This window comes from Augochlora pura, chromosome 7 (genome assembly GCF_028453695.1).
Source record: "Augochlora pura isolate Apur16 chromosome 7, APUR_v2.2.1, whole genome shotgun sequence".
Classification (NCBI taxonomy): Eukaryota; Metazoa; Arthropoda; class Insecta; order Hymenoptera; family Halictidae; genus Augochlora; species Augochlora pura.
In genome coordinates, this window is record NC_135778.1 from 39,162,066 (window position 1) to 39,179,210 (window position 17,145).

The 17,145-nt window shown below is 41.1% G+C and overlaps 1 protein-coding gene and 1 long non-coding RNA gene across 5 annotated transcripts in view; one reads left to right on the plus strand and one right to left on the minus strand.

Annotated features, from left to right (window-relative positions):
- The window catches only part of Kibra (WW and C2 domain containing protein kibra), a 52,063-nt gene that overhangs the window by 7,029 nt on the left and 27,889 nt on the right, over window positions 1-17,145 (minus strand). For 3 of the 4 annotated variants that reach the window (XM_078187690.1, XM_078187692.1, XM_078187693.1), the window contains 3 exons: window positions 3,271-3,379; window positions 2,866-3,025; window positions 265-1,794 (listed from right to left, as the gene is read on the minus strand). In XM_078187690.1, coding sequence (XP_078043816.1) covers window positions 265-1,794; window positions 2,866-3,025; window positions 3,271-3,379 — 1,799 coding nt within the window. Of the gene's footprint in view, window positions 1-264; window positions 1,795-2,865; window positions 3,026-3,270; window positions 3,380-6,527; window positions 7,206-17,145 lie in introns of those variants that run through there. The other variant, XM_078187691.1, reaches the window with a different exon arrangement.
- LOC144473640 (uncharacterized) lies at window positions 1,700-6,510 on the plus strand. The gene is made up of 3 exons (XR_013494619.1): window positions 1,700-1,830; window positions 4,127-4,441; window positions 4,558-6,510. It is a non-coding gene; the product is annotated as an uncharacterized LOC144473640 (long non-coding RNA).

Below are 17,145 nucleotides of genomic sequence, written 5' to 3' on the forward strand. Positions count from 1 at the left end.
ACGTATACAGATGTATCTATAATATAGTATCCACAAAGCTTTTATAGAGTTGGAAAGTACGAAGCTGTATCGTAAAATATATCCGCGACTTTTAACAATTTCGGAATTAATTATCTTTCGAATTCAATTGAATATAAATCACTGCAGTGGGATGCAACGCAATGCAATGCACTGCGCTGAAATTCTGATAGCGTTTCATAGTAAATGGAAACGTGCCAATCGAACGGGCAGATAATAGAATTCCTTGTAAAATTACAAGCATACCTGAGTTTGATTTGCACCTGGGCCGTCTCCAGGCTCATTTCGCCGAGGGTCAACGAGTCGACGTCACCGATCACCTCGGATAGTCTCGTCCGATTGGAGGCTTCGAAGACGCCCGAATCGCCGGCGACGCTTTCGTCGGAGACCGCGGCGGAAACGGACCTGGTATTGGTACCGGAACTGCTCGCTCTTGACCGGATACCCGTCGGAGGCGGTGTCTCGCTGATCGGCGAGAGTGGCGGTTGATCTTGCGAGGAGGTTTGGTGTTGCGGGACGGCGACAGGCCTGCCGAGACCGCTGCCTTGAGACATGTTGCCTGACTGCAGTTCGACGGGCGGATGAGGCCCGCCGACCAATTTAAGACGATCTTGAGAACCGGTGCAGAGCAGTTCCTGCGACGGCGTTTGATGCTGGCTTAGCCTGAGCTCCGCCAATCGGTCCTCTAGTTGGTTACCATCCAGATTCACGTTCGCGGAAGCAACGGGGCCTCTCTGATTCTGTCGCCTCTGCATCTCGACGTGCTCGTACGCGGGCGGCGGCCCCACCGGGGTATTCTCGTAGAGCGGCGAGACCGGCGGACTGACGCTCGAGAGACTGGATCTAGGGGATAGACTCGGCTGGGATCTGCCTGGCGAGGGAGTGCTGACGAGATTATTCTGCTCGGAACCCTTCAGCAATCTCTCGACTCGTCTGTGCAAGTCGACCATGTCGACCGGTCGTTCCTGCTGCAAACTAACAGGCCCCAGACACTGAGGGCTGCCGTAAATGTCGGTGAAGCTCAGGCCAGAGCTCAGGGAGCCTTTGCTGCTGGTCGTGCTGAGGCTGCCGAGGCTGGAGCTGCTGCTCACCGAGAGCGTGCTCGCGCTCAACGTTTTCAATTGGCCTTCGAGCATCGCCATCGAGCGCAGCGCGTCCCTTAACTGCTGCAACAGCAGTTGCTTCTCCTCGTGGAGACGCACTCGGTCGGTAATGGTTTTGTTCGACAGTTCGAGCGCGTTGTTCAAGTCCTGCTCGAGCCGTCGAATCTCGCTTTGGATCTTCTTCATGTCCTGCTGCGTCCTGGTGCGCGGCGTGATGCTTCTCAATTCTCTGAGCAATTGCTCCTTCTCCTGGAACAGCAACAGCTTGTCCTTGTCGCTCTCGGTCTGGCCAGGCGTCACCTTCTCCTCGAGATCCGCCAGCTGTTGCTGTATGTGCTGTATCCTCTTCCGCGCCTCGTCATATTGAAGCCTCATCCGCGCCATCTCGGCCAAACGGGTGCCGATCGGCACCAACTCGCCCGACAAATCCGTCTGCGACGCCGTGCTCAACTTCTCCTGGGGTAAACTGAGCGTGCTCGCTTCCGGACTGCCCTCGCAGAGCTGCAGTCTCGTCAGCTCGTCCTTCAGCTGCGCCAGCGACTGCATCAGTTCAGCTTTTTCTTTCTCGCCGGAGCTTAGGGACTTTTGTATGTTGCGAAGCTCTGTCATGATCGCCTGCGCCTCCGTAATGTTGTAGCAACCACCGTGGTGTCCGCTTAATTTCTGCTCCACGCTGAACAAACGAAGAAGATCCACGATTAAGTTCATGGTAATATAGCGACTACGTATGCTGACTATACTTTTAACCTACAAAACTATGTAACTTTAACTATGTAACCTATATAATCTTGACATAACCTATATATTGCTACAGCAGCGTGGGGCGTCCATCGGGAAAATATTATAATATTGAACTACGATCAGACAATAAGGATCGCGTTGCCATCGTGGTTAGAAATTATTACAATGTTTACCCGTTAGAGGACGCACGCCACTGTGTAGCTACTTTACCTGACTATTTGTCTATGGAATAACCATTCCATCTGGATTGGATAACGTAAAATTTATTGAAGGGAATCAACATACAGGCATCTTGCCTGTGCCAGGAAAATATCGAATTTGCGCGTGCAGTTTTCTACTAATTTAATTACGTCCTGTTAGCCACGTATGTTTTATTATTTGCAATTTCAGAGATCTAGCAATTGTAATTTGACTAGCTTTGTAGGAATCCTTCGTTTGACTCTTTCTTACAGCTTCATATCCTATATTAAAAAGCTATCCTATCATATGAATTATATATAAAACGAAGTCATTATTTGTAAGTGTAAGGTACTAATGTTCGTTTCTATGATCGACTATTTAAGATCGAAGGTTAATTGTAGATTTCTTACGTTCTTCTTTGTATTTTAGGTTTAGGGAAGAAAAGCTTCGAATTCGGTGAACGTTGAATTCAACATATAAAAATTACTGTTCTCAGGTATAAATACAGTAAATGTTATTATAAATAACGTAACAAGGGTGACATTGTTAATAATCAATCAGTGCATTGAGCGCGGTTGTTTATATCAACAAATGCTAATTAGAATTGTGAGCCATTGTCATCTTACAAGCAGATAAAGTCGACGATATTCCGTAAACAAATTACGCCGACTCGATCTGAATTAACAATAAGGCTGTTGTATTTTTGCGATATGCAATCACATATCTGGATTAGAAATACAGCAAACTGGTAATCAAAATACAATTTAGTTTTTTTTAGCTAACAAAGAGGCTTTTCGATTTGAAAGCGGGAGCAATTTTTTACCTTGCAAGTGTATCTACTCCTCGCTGTGTACAATTCATTTCTGCTCGTATCTGCTCCAGTTCCCGTTTCAGCCGAGATACTCGACTCCTCGCGAGCGCAACGTCAGATTTCAAAAGATCGGGATCATACTTGGTGCTCAATGAACTTGAACTGGAACACACTGTAAAGAAAATAATTTGTTCATCTATTCCTTTCGGTGTTTAACGTCGTTTTTTTTTCTCATACAAAATTAACCGATTAGATAGTTATTTATACATATTAAACAAAGAGCGAGCTTTGTAAAAACCATTAACGAAACGTTCTTTTGGTTACATTTTACTTCTGAGTCTCTGATAAATGTCTAAATAACTGTAGTCGGTTTACTTTAAAAATAAATGTAGTTTAATTATGGTGTACTGTACTTACAACTCGTACGCGACGCGCCGAGCGTCGTTAAAGCATTGTTCAGGTGATTATACTCATCCTGGGCCAAACATAGCCTCTGTTGCTTCACATCGTAGATCTCTTTCTTTGCCTGGAACAGAAACAATTAAATTATATAGAAAACTATACGAACGGTATTTTCTCTGCAACAAAAATGCGTAAACTATTTCTCTTAAAAAAAAAATACGAAAACGTTTTCTCTTGTCTCTACTAGAATATTACTGAATTAGAGAATTTGTTGATAGCCTGCGAGTACAATAATTTCTACTGCATATCGACATTTTTATAATTGCCAATTATCTACAATTGTATCCCCTCTTTTTTTTTTATTATAGATGTATAGGTTCTTTCATATTTTGTACATTCGACTAGTGTCATATTAACCGTGGAATATCGCTAATTAGCCTCAACTGTTGGAATAGTTGCTTCATTACTTATTAGCGTTAATTATAGCTAAATCAACGTTAATTAGGGTTCTGTCCTAGCTAATGCCGACATTATGCACTGTTACAGGTTGGCGTTTTGAGAAAAGTATGCGAATTCGAAAACTTCTTCTGCAAAGCCAAACGGAATCAAAAATGTCCTTCTGAACTGCTTTTTACCTATTTATATTGCATAATATCAATATTTAAATATTTAATATTTAATTTTTCATATTAATATAATTAATATTTATATTATATAATAACAAAAGGAAAAATCATTCTGTTAGGTATCACAGACAACCATCGCAACGAATATTTTTCTTTTTATCATTTCTTTTCATTCCTTCATTTTTTTCAAGTAGCGCGAAATATTTTCAAAATGAAAATAACTAAATGTGTTTCGTTTATTGCAGGAATTGTACAACATTTAAAGACGACATATTTAAGCAAGAAAACCTAGAGATTCTTCCAACGCATCTGCTAAAATTATTTGCAACTCGCGTGGATCGTGTCGATATAACACAGTGAGATTGGAATCGAGATCGAACTTAAATTTGAACCCGAACGCTAACTTGAACTCGATCTTGAACTTGGACTTGGACGCGAGTTTGTCACACATTTCGTACCGAGCGAAGCGATGCGAGATCGGCGCGCCGGCGAGTATGCCAGCATAGTGTGCGCCTGAGCGATTCATTATGTGAGATGCATCGAGCGATGCAGCGTGTGATGTGAGTATTTCTTTTATCTATATTCTTACGTACTTTTTGCAAAATATTATTAAACATTTCATTGTATTATATTGTTATATTATTACGTTATTAAATATTTCTTTATTTATCATGAGAACATGAATGAAGAAGATAAAGAAGCTCAATGAACAGATAAATAACGAGGAGGATATTATTAATGCAACGGAAGTTGTTCGGATAGATAAATGAAATGGCGGTCATTATCGATCCTGGAATTATGGCAACGCGTGAACGACGAAGCTGTCGAACCGATGGAGGACAATGAAGCAAAAGCAATTTGCAAACGTCAATTATTGCATCCGTCTAAACCATTATTCAATATTGATGAATCGTTGGATTTAATTTACTCAGATTTATGTGAACATTTACCAGTAAAATCAAGGGGTTAAAAATTATATTCGCTGATAATTATTCGAAGAAAATATTTGAAAAGTAAAGGCGAGGTATCGAGTTTCGTTCAAAAATAAACAGCTAGAGTAGGAAAATAAACTTATAGATAAATAAAGTAAATAAGGACTGATAACGGGTTAGAATTTTGTAATAAGCATTCAGTAACATTGTACGATTGATTAGATATAAAACATGAACGGGGAAATGTCTGTACACTGTAAACAAATGATATAATCAAAAGAGTTATATAATAATTATATTATTATATAAATAATTTTCAAACGTTAAATAAACCTTGCCAATTTGACTGGAAAAGGGTATAATAGTTCCTTTGTGAAGAATTCTAAAAAATCTTATAAATCTTAAAAAAATGACAATGTACACTATAAACACACAGAATTTATAGAACAAATGTAACTGCTAGAATATAGTAAAATGGATAACAAAGTAACGAAATTGAAGAGACCGACTTAGGGGTTGAAACGGTCAGGTTGGAATTGTCAAAAAGGCTATTGTTATGTTCCTAATTAAAAGAGGATTTCATCTTTTGCAATCGAGTGAAACACTCTGTGGTGACGTTAAAAAATGCTACACTATTTTTCGAGAGAATTTTTGCACTAATCAAACTATGGCCCAGGAGTTATACATACAAAATTTATTGAACGATTGCAATGTAATAGGAGTGAAAAAAGGATTAAAGACGTCTATCGAGGTAGACTTGAAATTATCGAAACAGAATTTTTTCTTCGAATAAAATTGAAATAAAAGCAATGAGAAATGCTCCACATGGGCAGACATAATGTACACGGCATCGAAATTAGCAAAATTATTATCGGATCCAGTTACGGTCACGATGGATGCAAGCGAGAAGAGTGTTAAAATATTTGTTCACAACGAAGAAGAAGAGACGAACGTATAGTCGGGGCGACAACGAAATAGAAATATTTAACGATGCAAATTGGACGGCAGACATTGACGACAGACATTCATGGTAACGAAACAGGAGTATTTTGAAAAATATATACAAGACACATAGGCACATCATATTACTAGAGAAAAACCCGAGGATGGTTTAACAAAACCGTGATACGTTTCTCCTGGCGATAATGCGGCAAATATTTTTATAATATATTACCATACAACGACCACTCGTGTAGGAAAACTAAGATATTCTATGAGAAATAGATTGCGCCTGAAATATAAATGCAAACGACCCTTTGCAATTTATTAAATATTTTCATGCGCAACTTGAAATAAATTGAACTTTAAATTGAGCTTAAAATTGAAACTGATACCGAAATTAACTACACGAATCTGCACTTATCGGTTTGATTAGTTACTCGATTCGATGGCCTAACAATCGAAAGGGCTAAGAAAATGAATCGCGCGAGATCAAAGCGTCGAAAGAATGCAAAGCATCCGCGCAGAATGTCTGCAACGTCGAACGCGAATTGGAGAGTTGACGTAATCGAAAGGAGATCGAAACACGAAAAAAACGGCAGAGAATATTTGGGCCGTAGATTCATTCGGATCACATGCCGGAAACGTAATCACAAGCACTGAACCTCACAGCACAGAATATTTCCGTGGAAAAACTGGCACTCGGAGCGTGTATATCCCGACGAAAAAATATAGATACTGAAAGTATTACGTGTAAATCCTGGGGGACTCTTACGTATTCACAGTAATAGTACGCCGTAGCGTCGACGTCATTCCGTCTGTAGCACTGCTCCCAATAGAACCTTTGGATCTGTTCGTCGTTCTCGTAGTCGTTGTGATAGCACATTCTCATCCGATACTGCGAGACAACGTTCTCGTAAATTTGCTCCTGGTGATAAGGATGGTCGTTGAAACGTTGCTGATGGCTCGCCGTGTACTGTCGTTGTTGTTCTAAGCGTTGATGGTGCGCGTGCTGGTGGTAATTGTCAACGTAAGTGCGGTATTGGTGGGCCGGTACGAGTACGCAGAGCGTATACTGACGGTCCATGCCGGGTACACAGTAAAACTAAACACGGTCCACCGATCCCTCCTCCCTCCTCTTCTTCTTCTTCTTCTTCTTGGTCGTAGTCGTTGTTTTCGTCCCCGTCTTCGTTTTCGTCTTCGTCCTTGTCCTTGTCCTTGTCTTCGTCGTCGTGATCGTCGCCGCCGTCGTCGTGGTCGTGGTCGTGAACGTGGCCGTGTTCGTAGTCGTGACCCTGGCTATGGCCCTGGTCCTGATCCCGGTCCCGGTCCTAGTCCTGGCCCCGATCCTGGTTCCGATCGTCGTCTGCCTCCTCGTCGTCACCGCTTTCCTCTCCACCTTCCTGTTCTCTTCCTCGTCCTCTTCTTTCTCCTCCTCCTCCTTCTCTTCCTCCTCCTCTTCTTCTCCTCCTTTTTCGCCTCCTCCTCCTCCACCACCTCCACCACCACCTCCTTCACCTCTTTCTCTTTCTTCTCGCGCTACTTCAACCCTCTTTTTCCTCTTCGACTTGTTTCTGCTTTCCACCGACTTCCCAACCACTTCTTTTTCGTTCCCTTCTGTCCCTCTTTCTATCCCCCGGTCGGATCGGACTCTACGTAATCTTTTCCCGTCCTCGCCGCTACCTCGCGAAGGCCTCCACGAGACTGGCCGGTTCACGGGGCCCGAAATTCCAATCCCCACCTCGGTGGGTCTCAATTTTTAAGGGATCCCACCTTTTTCTTCTTTTTGCCTTCTCTTCCCTCGTTTCTTGCACCATCCGGTCCGATCCTCTCTCTCTCTCTCTCTCTCTCTCCATCTTCCTCACCGTCCTTCCCTCCGTCCTTCCTTCTTCTCCCCCCGCCCCGTTCTTCTCTCTTGCTCGTTATCCGTTCCCTCCCCGCTGCCGCCACGTCCGTCCGCAACTCGCAGCCTTCCCTTTTACTCCTCCGTCACTCTCTCTTTCTTTCCCTCTCGTCCTTTTGATTCCTTCGATCTTTTACCCCCTTCTCGCTCGGGCACATGCGAGAACTGACTCGGTCTCCTTTGTGCGCGCGCGAGTCTTCCTCCCGTGTGTCCTCCTCCTCGCTCTCTCTCTCTCTCTCTCTTTCTTTCTTTCCCGCCCGTTTCTCTCCATAGGTCTTTCGCGCTCGTCTCGCTCCAACCACGGTGGCCCGACGCGTGGTTTCTTTCTTGGCCGGTGTAAAAAGGCGGTCCTCATCTTGGGACTCCGGGACCCCGGCAGTGCCGTCGCAATGGAGCCCTTGTGCTCCCCCTCTCCTTCACTTTTCCTAGCTTCTCTCTGTCTCTCCTCTTATTCTCCCTTTCTCTCTCTCTCTTTTTATCTTTCTCTGTCTTATATTCTGTCCGTCTTCCTTTCTCTCCGTCTCTCTTACTCTCTTCCTGTCTCTCTCTCTTTCCATCAGCGAGCGCTCTATCCTCGCTAACCACATTTACCTCTATCGCCGTCTCTCTCTCTTTCTCCCGCCATTCTCTCTCCGATGCGTTTCGAATAATATTCGTTTCTAATGAATCTCTCGTTGATTCATTAGTGGAAAGTGTGCCCGATATATTAAATAAACTCGTAAACTGGCGAGCCAGCCATAAACGCTTGCTTCCGACATAACCTAGCACGTTGAAGCTTCGTTTTTAACCTAACATCGTTCACGATCGTACTATGCCAATGAAAGATGTTCCATTCTTTTCGCATTGATCGTGATACATTCGACACTTATGTGCAACACGTACGCACGTGTGCACGTATAGGCGCACGCGTACGAGCGCGCGAGTAAGAATTTCATAATTTGGGGAATTTTATCGGTTCGCAAAAATCTGTTTCGCGTGGGAGTCGTTAGGAGGCGCAACCATGACCAATTTATGCGGAACATAATCAGGATATTGCCGCCGCTTGATACGATAACGTTCGTTAAGGTTACGATAGAGTACGGCGAGAGAGAGAGACACGCGAGTCCCACGATAGCTAAACAATACCGCATCATCGGTAAAATACTCCATTAAGCGTAGGAATTTACTGTTTCCCAGAGTCTCGAAGCACCTGTCTGTCGAGGTTAGAAAGCCTATGGTGTTTTAAGAACGATTAATTGCATCAGTTTTTATCATCGAAACGGCGAAGCTATTTGATAAAAATATAACCGAGCGAGGTTAAGGTCGTTTATAATTTGATTTGTTAATTTTTATTGAGGCATGAATGTTTTTAGATAGCATTCCTAGACACGCGGGTTCTTCTATAGGTCTTTATGAAATATGTGTAGATTTTAATTTGTTTAATGAAGCTGTGTATAATTTTATTCAATATTAATTTATTTGAGTATTTGAAGTTAAATGAAGAGCTGCAGCGTTTTGATGTGTTATTATATTATAATATGATACCATAATAATGTTATATTATAATATAATAATAGAATATATTATTATATATTACATAATAGTATTCTATGTAAATTTATTCTCTATTTCTAATTTTTACTTTATGCAAGTATTAAATATTTTTAAAAAATGTGTAAGTTATTTTGATTCTATAATTATTCACAGCACTGTGAGTGGTACCCTTCAGCTGAATATATTTTTATATTTTTAAAAATATTAAAAAATAGAAATATGATACTCTGTCAAAATTTCCTTTAAGTTTCGGTAACAAAATTATTTTCTATAATTATCATATATTATTATCTATAATTACGCACACCATTCTATTTGTATCTAAAGTCACCAAACCAACTAATAGTCACTAAACTAACAAATAGTTACTAAACTATCAAATTTCCTACAAAATCGTCCGCAATGCGCGAGAAAGCTAACCACCGTATCCACTGTACATATACACGTATACACGTGTGCACGCGAATCGGTATAGAGACGTTACACCACCGCGGTAGAGACAACGAAGACAACGAAGAGACGCCGAAGACATTGAAGACACGCGAACATTAAAATATGGATAAAACCGCTTCTCGAATTCCACCGGCGTATTCGTCATCGAGGCTACCCCGGGGGCACACGGATTCTTTTTTTCAATGTTGCGGAATGCTCGTGGTATGCAGGCATGAAATGCAGGGTGCCGCGGGGCGAGCACACGATCCTGTCGTTGGCGCACAGGAGGATCGGGCTGTAAAGCTGCGCGCAAGCTGTAAGCTATGTGTGTGTGTGTGTGTGTGCAAGCTGCGAGTCGAAAGCTGCGCTGCCGAAAGCTGCGAGCGGGAAGCTGTAAGCTGTGCGAGCTGTAAGGGACGAAATGAGAAAGAGAGAGAAAGAAAGAAAGAGAAATAGCGAGAGAGAGAAAGAATGAAAGAAAGAGCGAGAAAGAGAAAGAGAGCCTGGCGAGAGGCTGGACGGATGGAAGGGGTGGCGCCGATGAAGAACGGAGGGATCGGAGGAGAATCTGCAGCGGGAAGAGGGAGGGAGGGGGGGGGGGAGGCTGGGCTCGTGAAGCGGTAGAAGCTAGAAGAGAAGCAGGAAAAGAGAGGCGCGGGAGGGGGTGTCGAGGGGGCTCGGGAGGAATTCAGGGGAATTCAGGGGAATCGAGGGCCTGGCGAGGTCACGGTACGACCCTGTTGAACGTGGTCCCATCACGGGGCTCTTGGTCGGTAGTAGAATCGACCTTGAGTGGCGCATTATGCCTCGTCCTTGTTGGAATTTCTGGGACCACTACTGGCCCATCAGCCGTGTCTCTGATCGTCTAACAGCGGCCACGGATGGGTCTTGATATATGTATGTACGGTCCCCCCCACCACCAACCTTTTTCGAGGGTCCACGCCTTGCCAGTCACGATACCGCTAATTTTTCATCTTCCCCGCGTATTATCGGGGCCCCCATCGATTATCAGACGATCGTTTAGCCTTTTACAATGAGATTTTCGCGATGAAGGCCCCTGGTTAATTTTAAATATTTAGGAAGAAAAATTGCTGACAGACACGTTTTATACTTAAATTGCAAGTGACACAAAATGTATGTTCTCCAGTATCTCGCAGAATTGTTTTCGATTAACTTTCACAATATATTTGAGAAGACCGCGCTGTTCGTCGCGATTAGCGAAATTACGTCGCAAGTATGACGAATAAAATTTTCGTAATTGGTCCAAGAGTGTTCTGTAACGTTCTCGCGCGACAACTATTTGGAAATCGTGTTTTTCAAGTTGCGTCACTTTCGTTGCAAGCGCACGGACAGGCGAAACTGTTCCGCGGCCGTTGTCCAAGCGATTCCGATAAAAACAAATTCCTCGCGTTGGTATTCGAGACGCTTTTGCATATGTCGATATATATATTCGGTGCATTCGCTACGTACGGTTCAGGTTACGGTTGCGCGCTGATTATAAGTTACAGGGCCGAGACAACCGCCGCGCTCCGCCAACATTGAGTATCACTGTCAGCGTCCCGCGACTGTTCCTTCCGCGCCAAAATTTTGTTATTTCTTCGTTGAAGATAGAAGTTTCTTAGATTGTCAAGGGAACAGAAAACGAATGTTTGCGAGAAACATTGATCAAAAGATGATAGTTGAACTATTTCTATGGTCTACACGAAATATCGTAACTTGTTAAAAATCATACATTTTTTCAGTGATATTTATAATTATACCATATTTGGTTAAAACTGTCTCTGTTTGATAAAAATTAGAATTTAATCTATTTAGAATTAAAAGAACAAGAATCAATAATTTTCTGTAATATATAAATAATGAATCTTCATCGTTTGGCTACTTATACTACTTAGATAACCCTTAGATATATAATATATAAAATATATTAACAATCGAAACCGAGAGCGGAGAAAATAACGTGCAGTGATAGCACGGTATGGCAACGTTTATGTACAAAGAAACCAAGAGTAAGTTTGACTTTTCAATGGTCGAATCCATCGATGGTAGTGGTGCGCGTTGCGTAAATTGGGTCAGAAAGAACGTGGTCCGTAGCGAACTGTGTGCAAAAAACAGTTACAGGGACAGGGACAAAGAGAACAGAAGGGTATGAGCCTTCATTGGCGGAATCGGATAAGAGAACGGTATTTTACTATCGATTTTTATCTGACATTGTTGTGAAAAATCGTTAACTAATGGACCATGTGCGAAATAAGTAAAAAATTAGCTAAGCTCGAATTAAGCTCTCAGAATTTTTTACGCGATTTCTGGTGTTGCATAAACTTTATAAAAGCTGTCTTTCAATAAACTAATGTACAATTTTATCTATAAATGTAGTACCTGAAGCGTCATTATTTTATTTTATATTTCTTCAAATTAAATAATTTTCGTGCACACGTAAACAAATTCGTGCAGATAAAATGGTTTAATCGTTAAAAAATTCGAAGTGCCAAATTGATTTTATCTGTATGTTTCGGAAGAGACTTGCCCCTACCACCGTGCCGGCTGTATCACCTCGCCAACTCACCGACTCACCACCCCTAAACCGCCGAAGGATTCACAGGTCTCGGGCCTCTCGCATATTTCTCGGTCCACGCTATGATTGTCGGAGGCTCCGCAGATGCTATCGAATACGAGCCGGTTCGCTCGCCTTGCGGAAAGAGGGTCTTATTTTTCCACATTCTCCACCTCCGCTGCAACCTCCACCTCGACATCTACCATCCACGTCCACATCTACCACCACCACCACTAACACCACCTCCTTCTCCTCCACCACCTCCCTCCACAATTTTACTCTTTTACTTCTCCTCTACTAGCGAAGTTCTCACCTCCACCCCAAACTTGCATCTCCGTACCGTATCTATCATTACTTTCACTCTGTGTCGAAAGTTAGAGACGTTTCCTTTTCACCTTGAGGTAAAACCCTACACCTCTTCTGCCTAAGTTCACCTCCATGGTTTTATGGTACGCGAAAAATTTTGCGGAGCTTTGTACCGTTGAATTTTCCATAGCCAGGTAATATGGTTACATTTCTTCGCATGTACTACACTTTCAATGAATTTCTGGCATTATAATATATGTGACTGTATAAAAAATTTATTATACAGATTGTCCAACCTAACCTAAACATCTCGAATGTTTCATTTTGTTTCCTTATTTTAATATTATGTTTTTAAAATAGTTTTGTTTCGCTGACAAAATATTCTATTAGCGAAGGCGAAATTGTTAATAATATATATTAACTGAATAAGTTTCAAAGGTTAAGATGAAGCTCGTCGCTAAATAGCAACGAGCATTATGGGTCTTGAGCACAGACAACAGTCCTGCAGTTTTGTAGTTTCAGAAGGCATCCGTCACAAGGATATACAGCAATGCGCGCGTAAAAATTCTCGCGTAACCGGCTAGAATTTGCATTCCAGGAAGTGACTCGACCACCTTTCTGACTCGGCAAAGTAAAAGAATAGGTATAGCGAGCGAAAGCGAGACTCGGCATTTAAAGGGATACCGCGACCGGCAAAAAATTAACGTGGAATAACGAAAACATCATTGTTAGTAATAATTCATTTAATTGGAATTAAAATTCTTTTTATGAAGAGTCTAAATTACGAGATAGGTTAGATGATTTTTGTAGGTTTAATGATTCAATGTTTAATATCAATTTTCTATACTAACAACTCGCGCATGATCACGTGATCATAGGTAACATCCGACTAACCTGAAAGATTTCGTGGCATATACATAGTCGAAAAGATATAGAACGTATTTATTTACATTTTGTGTCCGCTCCCGTTGAGCATAGTATAAATTCTGACTACAAGAGACGATACTGCATAATATATACAGCATGCAAACAAATGTTGGTCTAGAGTGTAGTCTAAACTGTGCATATGTCGCGCCCTCGGCACGACAGTGTTTGTTTACTTCCGCTGATTCGACACGTTCGATGGCAAGGCGCACCGCACAGCAGTGGGCCACAGTGAAGAGAATTACTTTTTTACGCTTATTTTAGCATTATTTCAACACATAAAAACCATATTACACATATTGCTGAATTTGTCTTAGCGTCAGCTGTAACATTATTGAATAAAAAATATATAGCGATAAATAAATAATCAACGATAGTTGATTATTTTTTGTAAGAAACATTTTTTAGTATCATATTTTGTAACATAGTTCTTGTAACAAATTTTGTAACAAATAAGAAACAATTTTCAAAAATCTGGGTATTTTTAATTGTTATCAATGGAAATTGTCAGCGTCCGTGACAGCATGCGCGATAGTATTGGTTATCAAGGATCGAGCAAGTTTAACGATTAACGAGATTGCAAAAAGGTCTGTTATAAATAACTTGTAAATCAAGTAAACTCTGTAACCGTATGAATTTATGGTTTATTTGGTTATTAACGTAACCTTGACATACCCTTGACACAAACACTGTTAGGCCGCCGGCGTTGCTTGCGTGGAACAATAATTTATTTGTTGTTATTTCACGCAAGCTTTACAGGTCGAAACATCTGACACAATACCATAACAGTCGAGCTGCTAATTATGAACGCTTGGTTAAAATAATAACAAGCCAATTATACAAATTAATTATTACCTCGCACAAGCAGTATCAGATGTCATTTATTCGACTGTATACTAACGGATATAAATATGATTACAAATATAAAAATCATAAATCAAGATCAATACAATATATTTTTCTAAAATTTCTACAAAACTCAAGCTGAACGATAATAACATTTATTAAGAGAACTTCCAAATAGTACCCTTGACAATTGATTTTAAGTGTCACTATTACAACCTACTATGGATTATGGGGTTAGGATTTAAATTAGACGACGACATCTAACTGCACTCGCTACAAACATTCTAACGAGACAAGTATGACTTGCGTTTCAATTTTTGCTGACAAATACAGGTTACAAAGTAACGCAGCGTAGCTCCGTGAACCGTTTAAACCGTGTCGAATCGTATGATCTTAAACACAGCTGACATTAACATGTATTACCGATTATGAAAACGGATTGATAGTTGTTCGATAATCCTGCGAAATATCAATAATCAAAACTAGACAGAGCACTTGACAACGGATAGAAGGTTAAGTTGATATGATGGTTAAAAGACGGTGAAAAATTTGGCTATAGTGCAGTAGTAATAGTAATGATAGTACTAGTGTACTGGTATTAGGATTAGGATCACTATAAGTGTCAGTATTAGTATGAGTATCAGTATTAATATCAGCATCAATTTCAATATCAGTGTCAGTATCAGTACTAGTATCAATATCAATGTCAGTGTCAGTAATAATATTACTATTATTAGTACTGGTATTAATGGCTGTCGTAGTAGTAATGATAGCAGTAGTAATGAATTGCTATGATAACGATGGTAGCAGTAATGAATTAATAATAAAAGTATTAGTCATAATAGTAATGGCAGTAGCAGTATTAGTCGTAGTAGTAGTGATAGTAGTAATAATAATAAATGGTAGTAGTACTAATAAAAATAGTCCTAGTAGTAGTAACGTATTAATAATAAAAGTACTAGTCGTAATAGTAATAGCAGTAGCAGTATAAGTCACAGTCGTAATAATAGTGATAGTAGTAATAATAATAAATAGTAGTAGTACCAATAGTAATAATCCTAGCAGTAGTAACGTATTAATAATAAAAGTACTAGTCGTAATAGTAACAGCAGTAGCAGTAGACGTCATAGTCGTAGTAGTAGTGATAGTAGTAATAATAGTAGTAGTATTAGTCGTAGTAGTAGTAATAGTAGTAGTCATAGTAGTAGTAGTAGCCGTAGTAGAAGTAGTAGTAGTAGTAGTAGTAGTAACACGGAAAGAAGGATAGAACAGCTTGGAAATAATGATGACGGTGGTGGTAGTGGTAATAGAGGCGGAGAAGGAAGAGGAGCAGGGGGGAACGAGCGGACGAGAAAACGCACGCGCGAAGAAGGAGAGAGAGAGGGAGATAGAGTGTGAGGGAGAAGGATGAAGGGAGGGAGGGAGAGGGAGCACAAGGGGGGATTGGAATGCAGTCGAGTGAGGAATTCCGACCCCTCCCGCATATTTATCTGAACGCTGCTCGCCGGTCTGCGGTGCTCCGCTCGAAGCGAGGGACCCTCGTTTATAGCGTACCAACCAATATGCCGTTCATACCACAGAACAAACGAAAGAGGGGTAAATATCTCTACGAAGCCAGTGGCAGACCACAGTCCACGGTACGTGCAGATCTATTCAAGATCTATCCAAGAATGTTCGCCGTGCTTTATAATTGAACACATTCGTGAGATCTTTTCGAGAGTACGCAACAGAATGGAATTTCCTCGAGTTTTTCCAACGAATTTTCGGTTGACGACGAACGGCGAGGTGAAAGGAAATTATGTCCACCTTCTGTGTTCCAGGTAGACTGCTAATATCGCATTTAGCGTATTTTGTAATTTAATATTACTTTAGCGACGCGACTAACTTTAACAATGTCTGATTAAATGAGAAAATTTTGCATCGTATTTCACAGAAAATACTCTGTAATTAGGGTACAGTCTAGACTGGTAGTATCGACGGTAGTTCCAACTGTTTGTAACTTGTAAATAATTAAATCGCGTAATTTGCGAAATAGTCATTTCGATTCTTTCGAAGTGGTACGTGTCTGTTCACGTAAATCCTTAAAATCACGCATCGCGAATAATATGCATAGGACTGTACTTAATGCAATGATATTGTGAAACAAATAGTTTATGAACTAAATGTCACCGATTATTAAATACAGTAACAGGTATGTGGTGCATACGTATTACGGGAAGAAATGGACTGTGACCACAGAGCCCGATGATCGAGAGAAAAGTATTTCGTCGATCAGACAGCTGCTGTTGAACAAGTCGAGGGATAGAAAAGAAGAATTTCTCGGGGCCCACGTGGCTTCCTGGAGGATACAACGATACGAGATACGACAGACAGAGCGTGGAGGTTGGGTCGCCGGGGTGGGGAGGGGGTGAGCCGACGGTGGGGGTGGGAGTGGAGTGGAGAGTAAGGGTGCGGTAAAAGTGGAGGGAGCGCTTTGCACGGGTAATGCAAAGGATCAACTTCGCACATGGCCGGTTGCGATACTTTAAACTTTCTTTCTTCCCTTACTTTTTGAAATCAGTTTTACTCTTCTATCGCTAATATTGCAATTTTGCAGGAAACAAATAAACTCAACCAATATTCGCACTTATCGCGTGAAAGGCTGGTCAACAGAGTCGAAAGTGTCCTCTGGTAAATTAAACCATGGGTGAGCCCCATTTAATAGATTATCTGCGTAAATCTCTAAATCTCAAAAATAACATATCCTTAATTAACAAATTATATTTTTATCATACAGGAAAAGAAGATACAATTATTTGCGGAAGAAATAAATGTGGAAAAGCGCGAGGGTGGCTAAATGCTTGACAAAAAATTCAAGCATGCTTTAAATAGATAAGTATTCAAATATTTGTATAT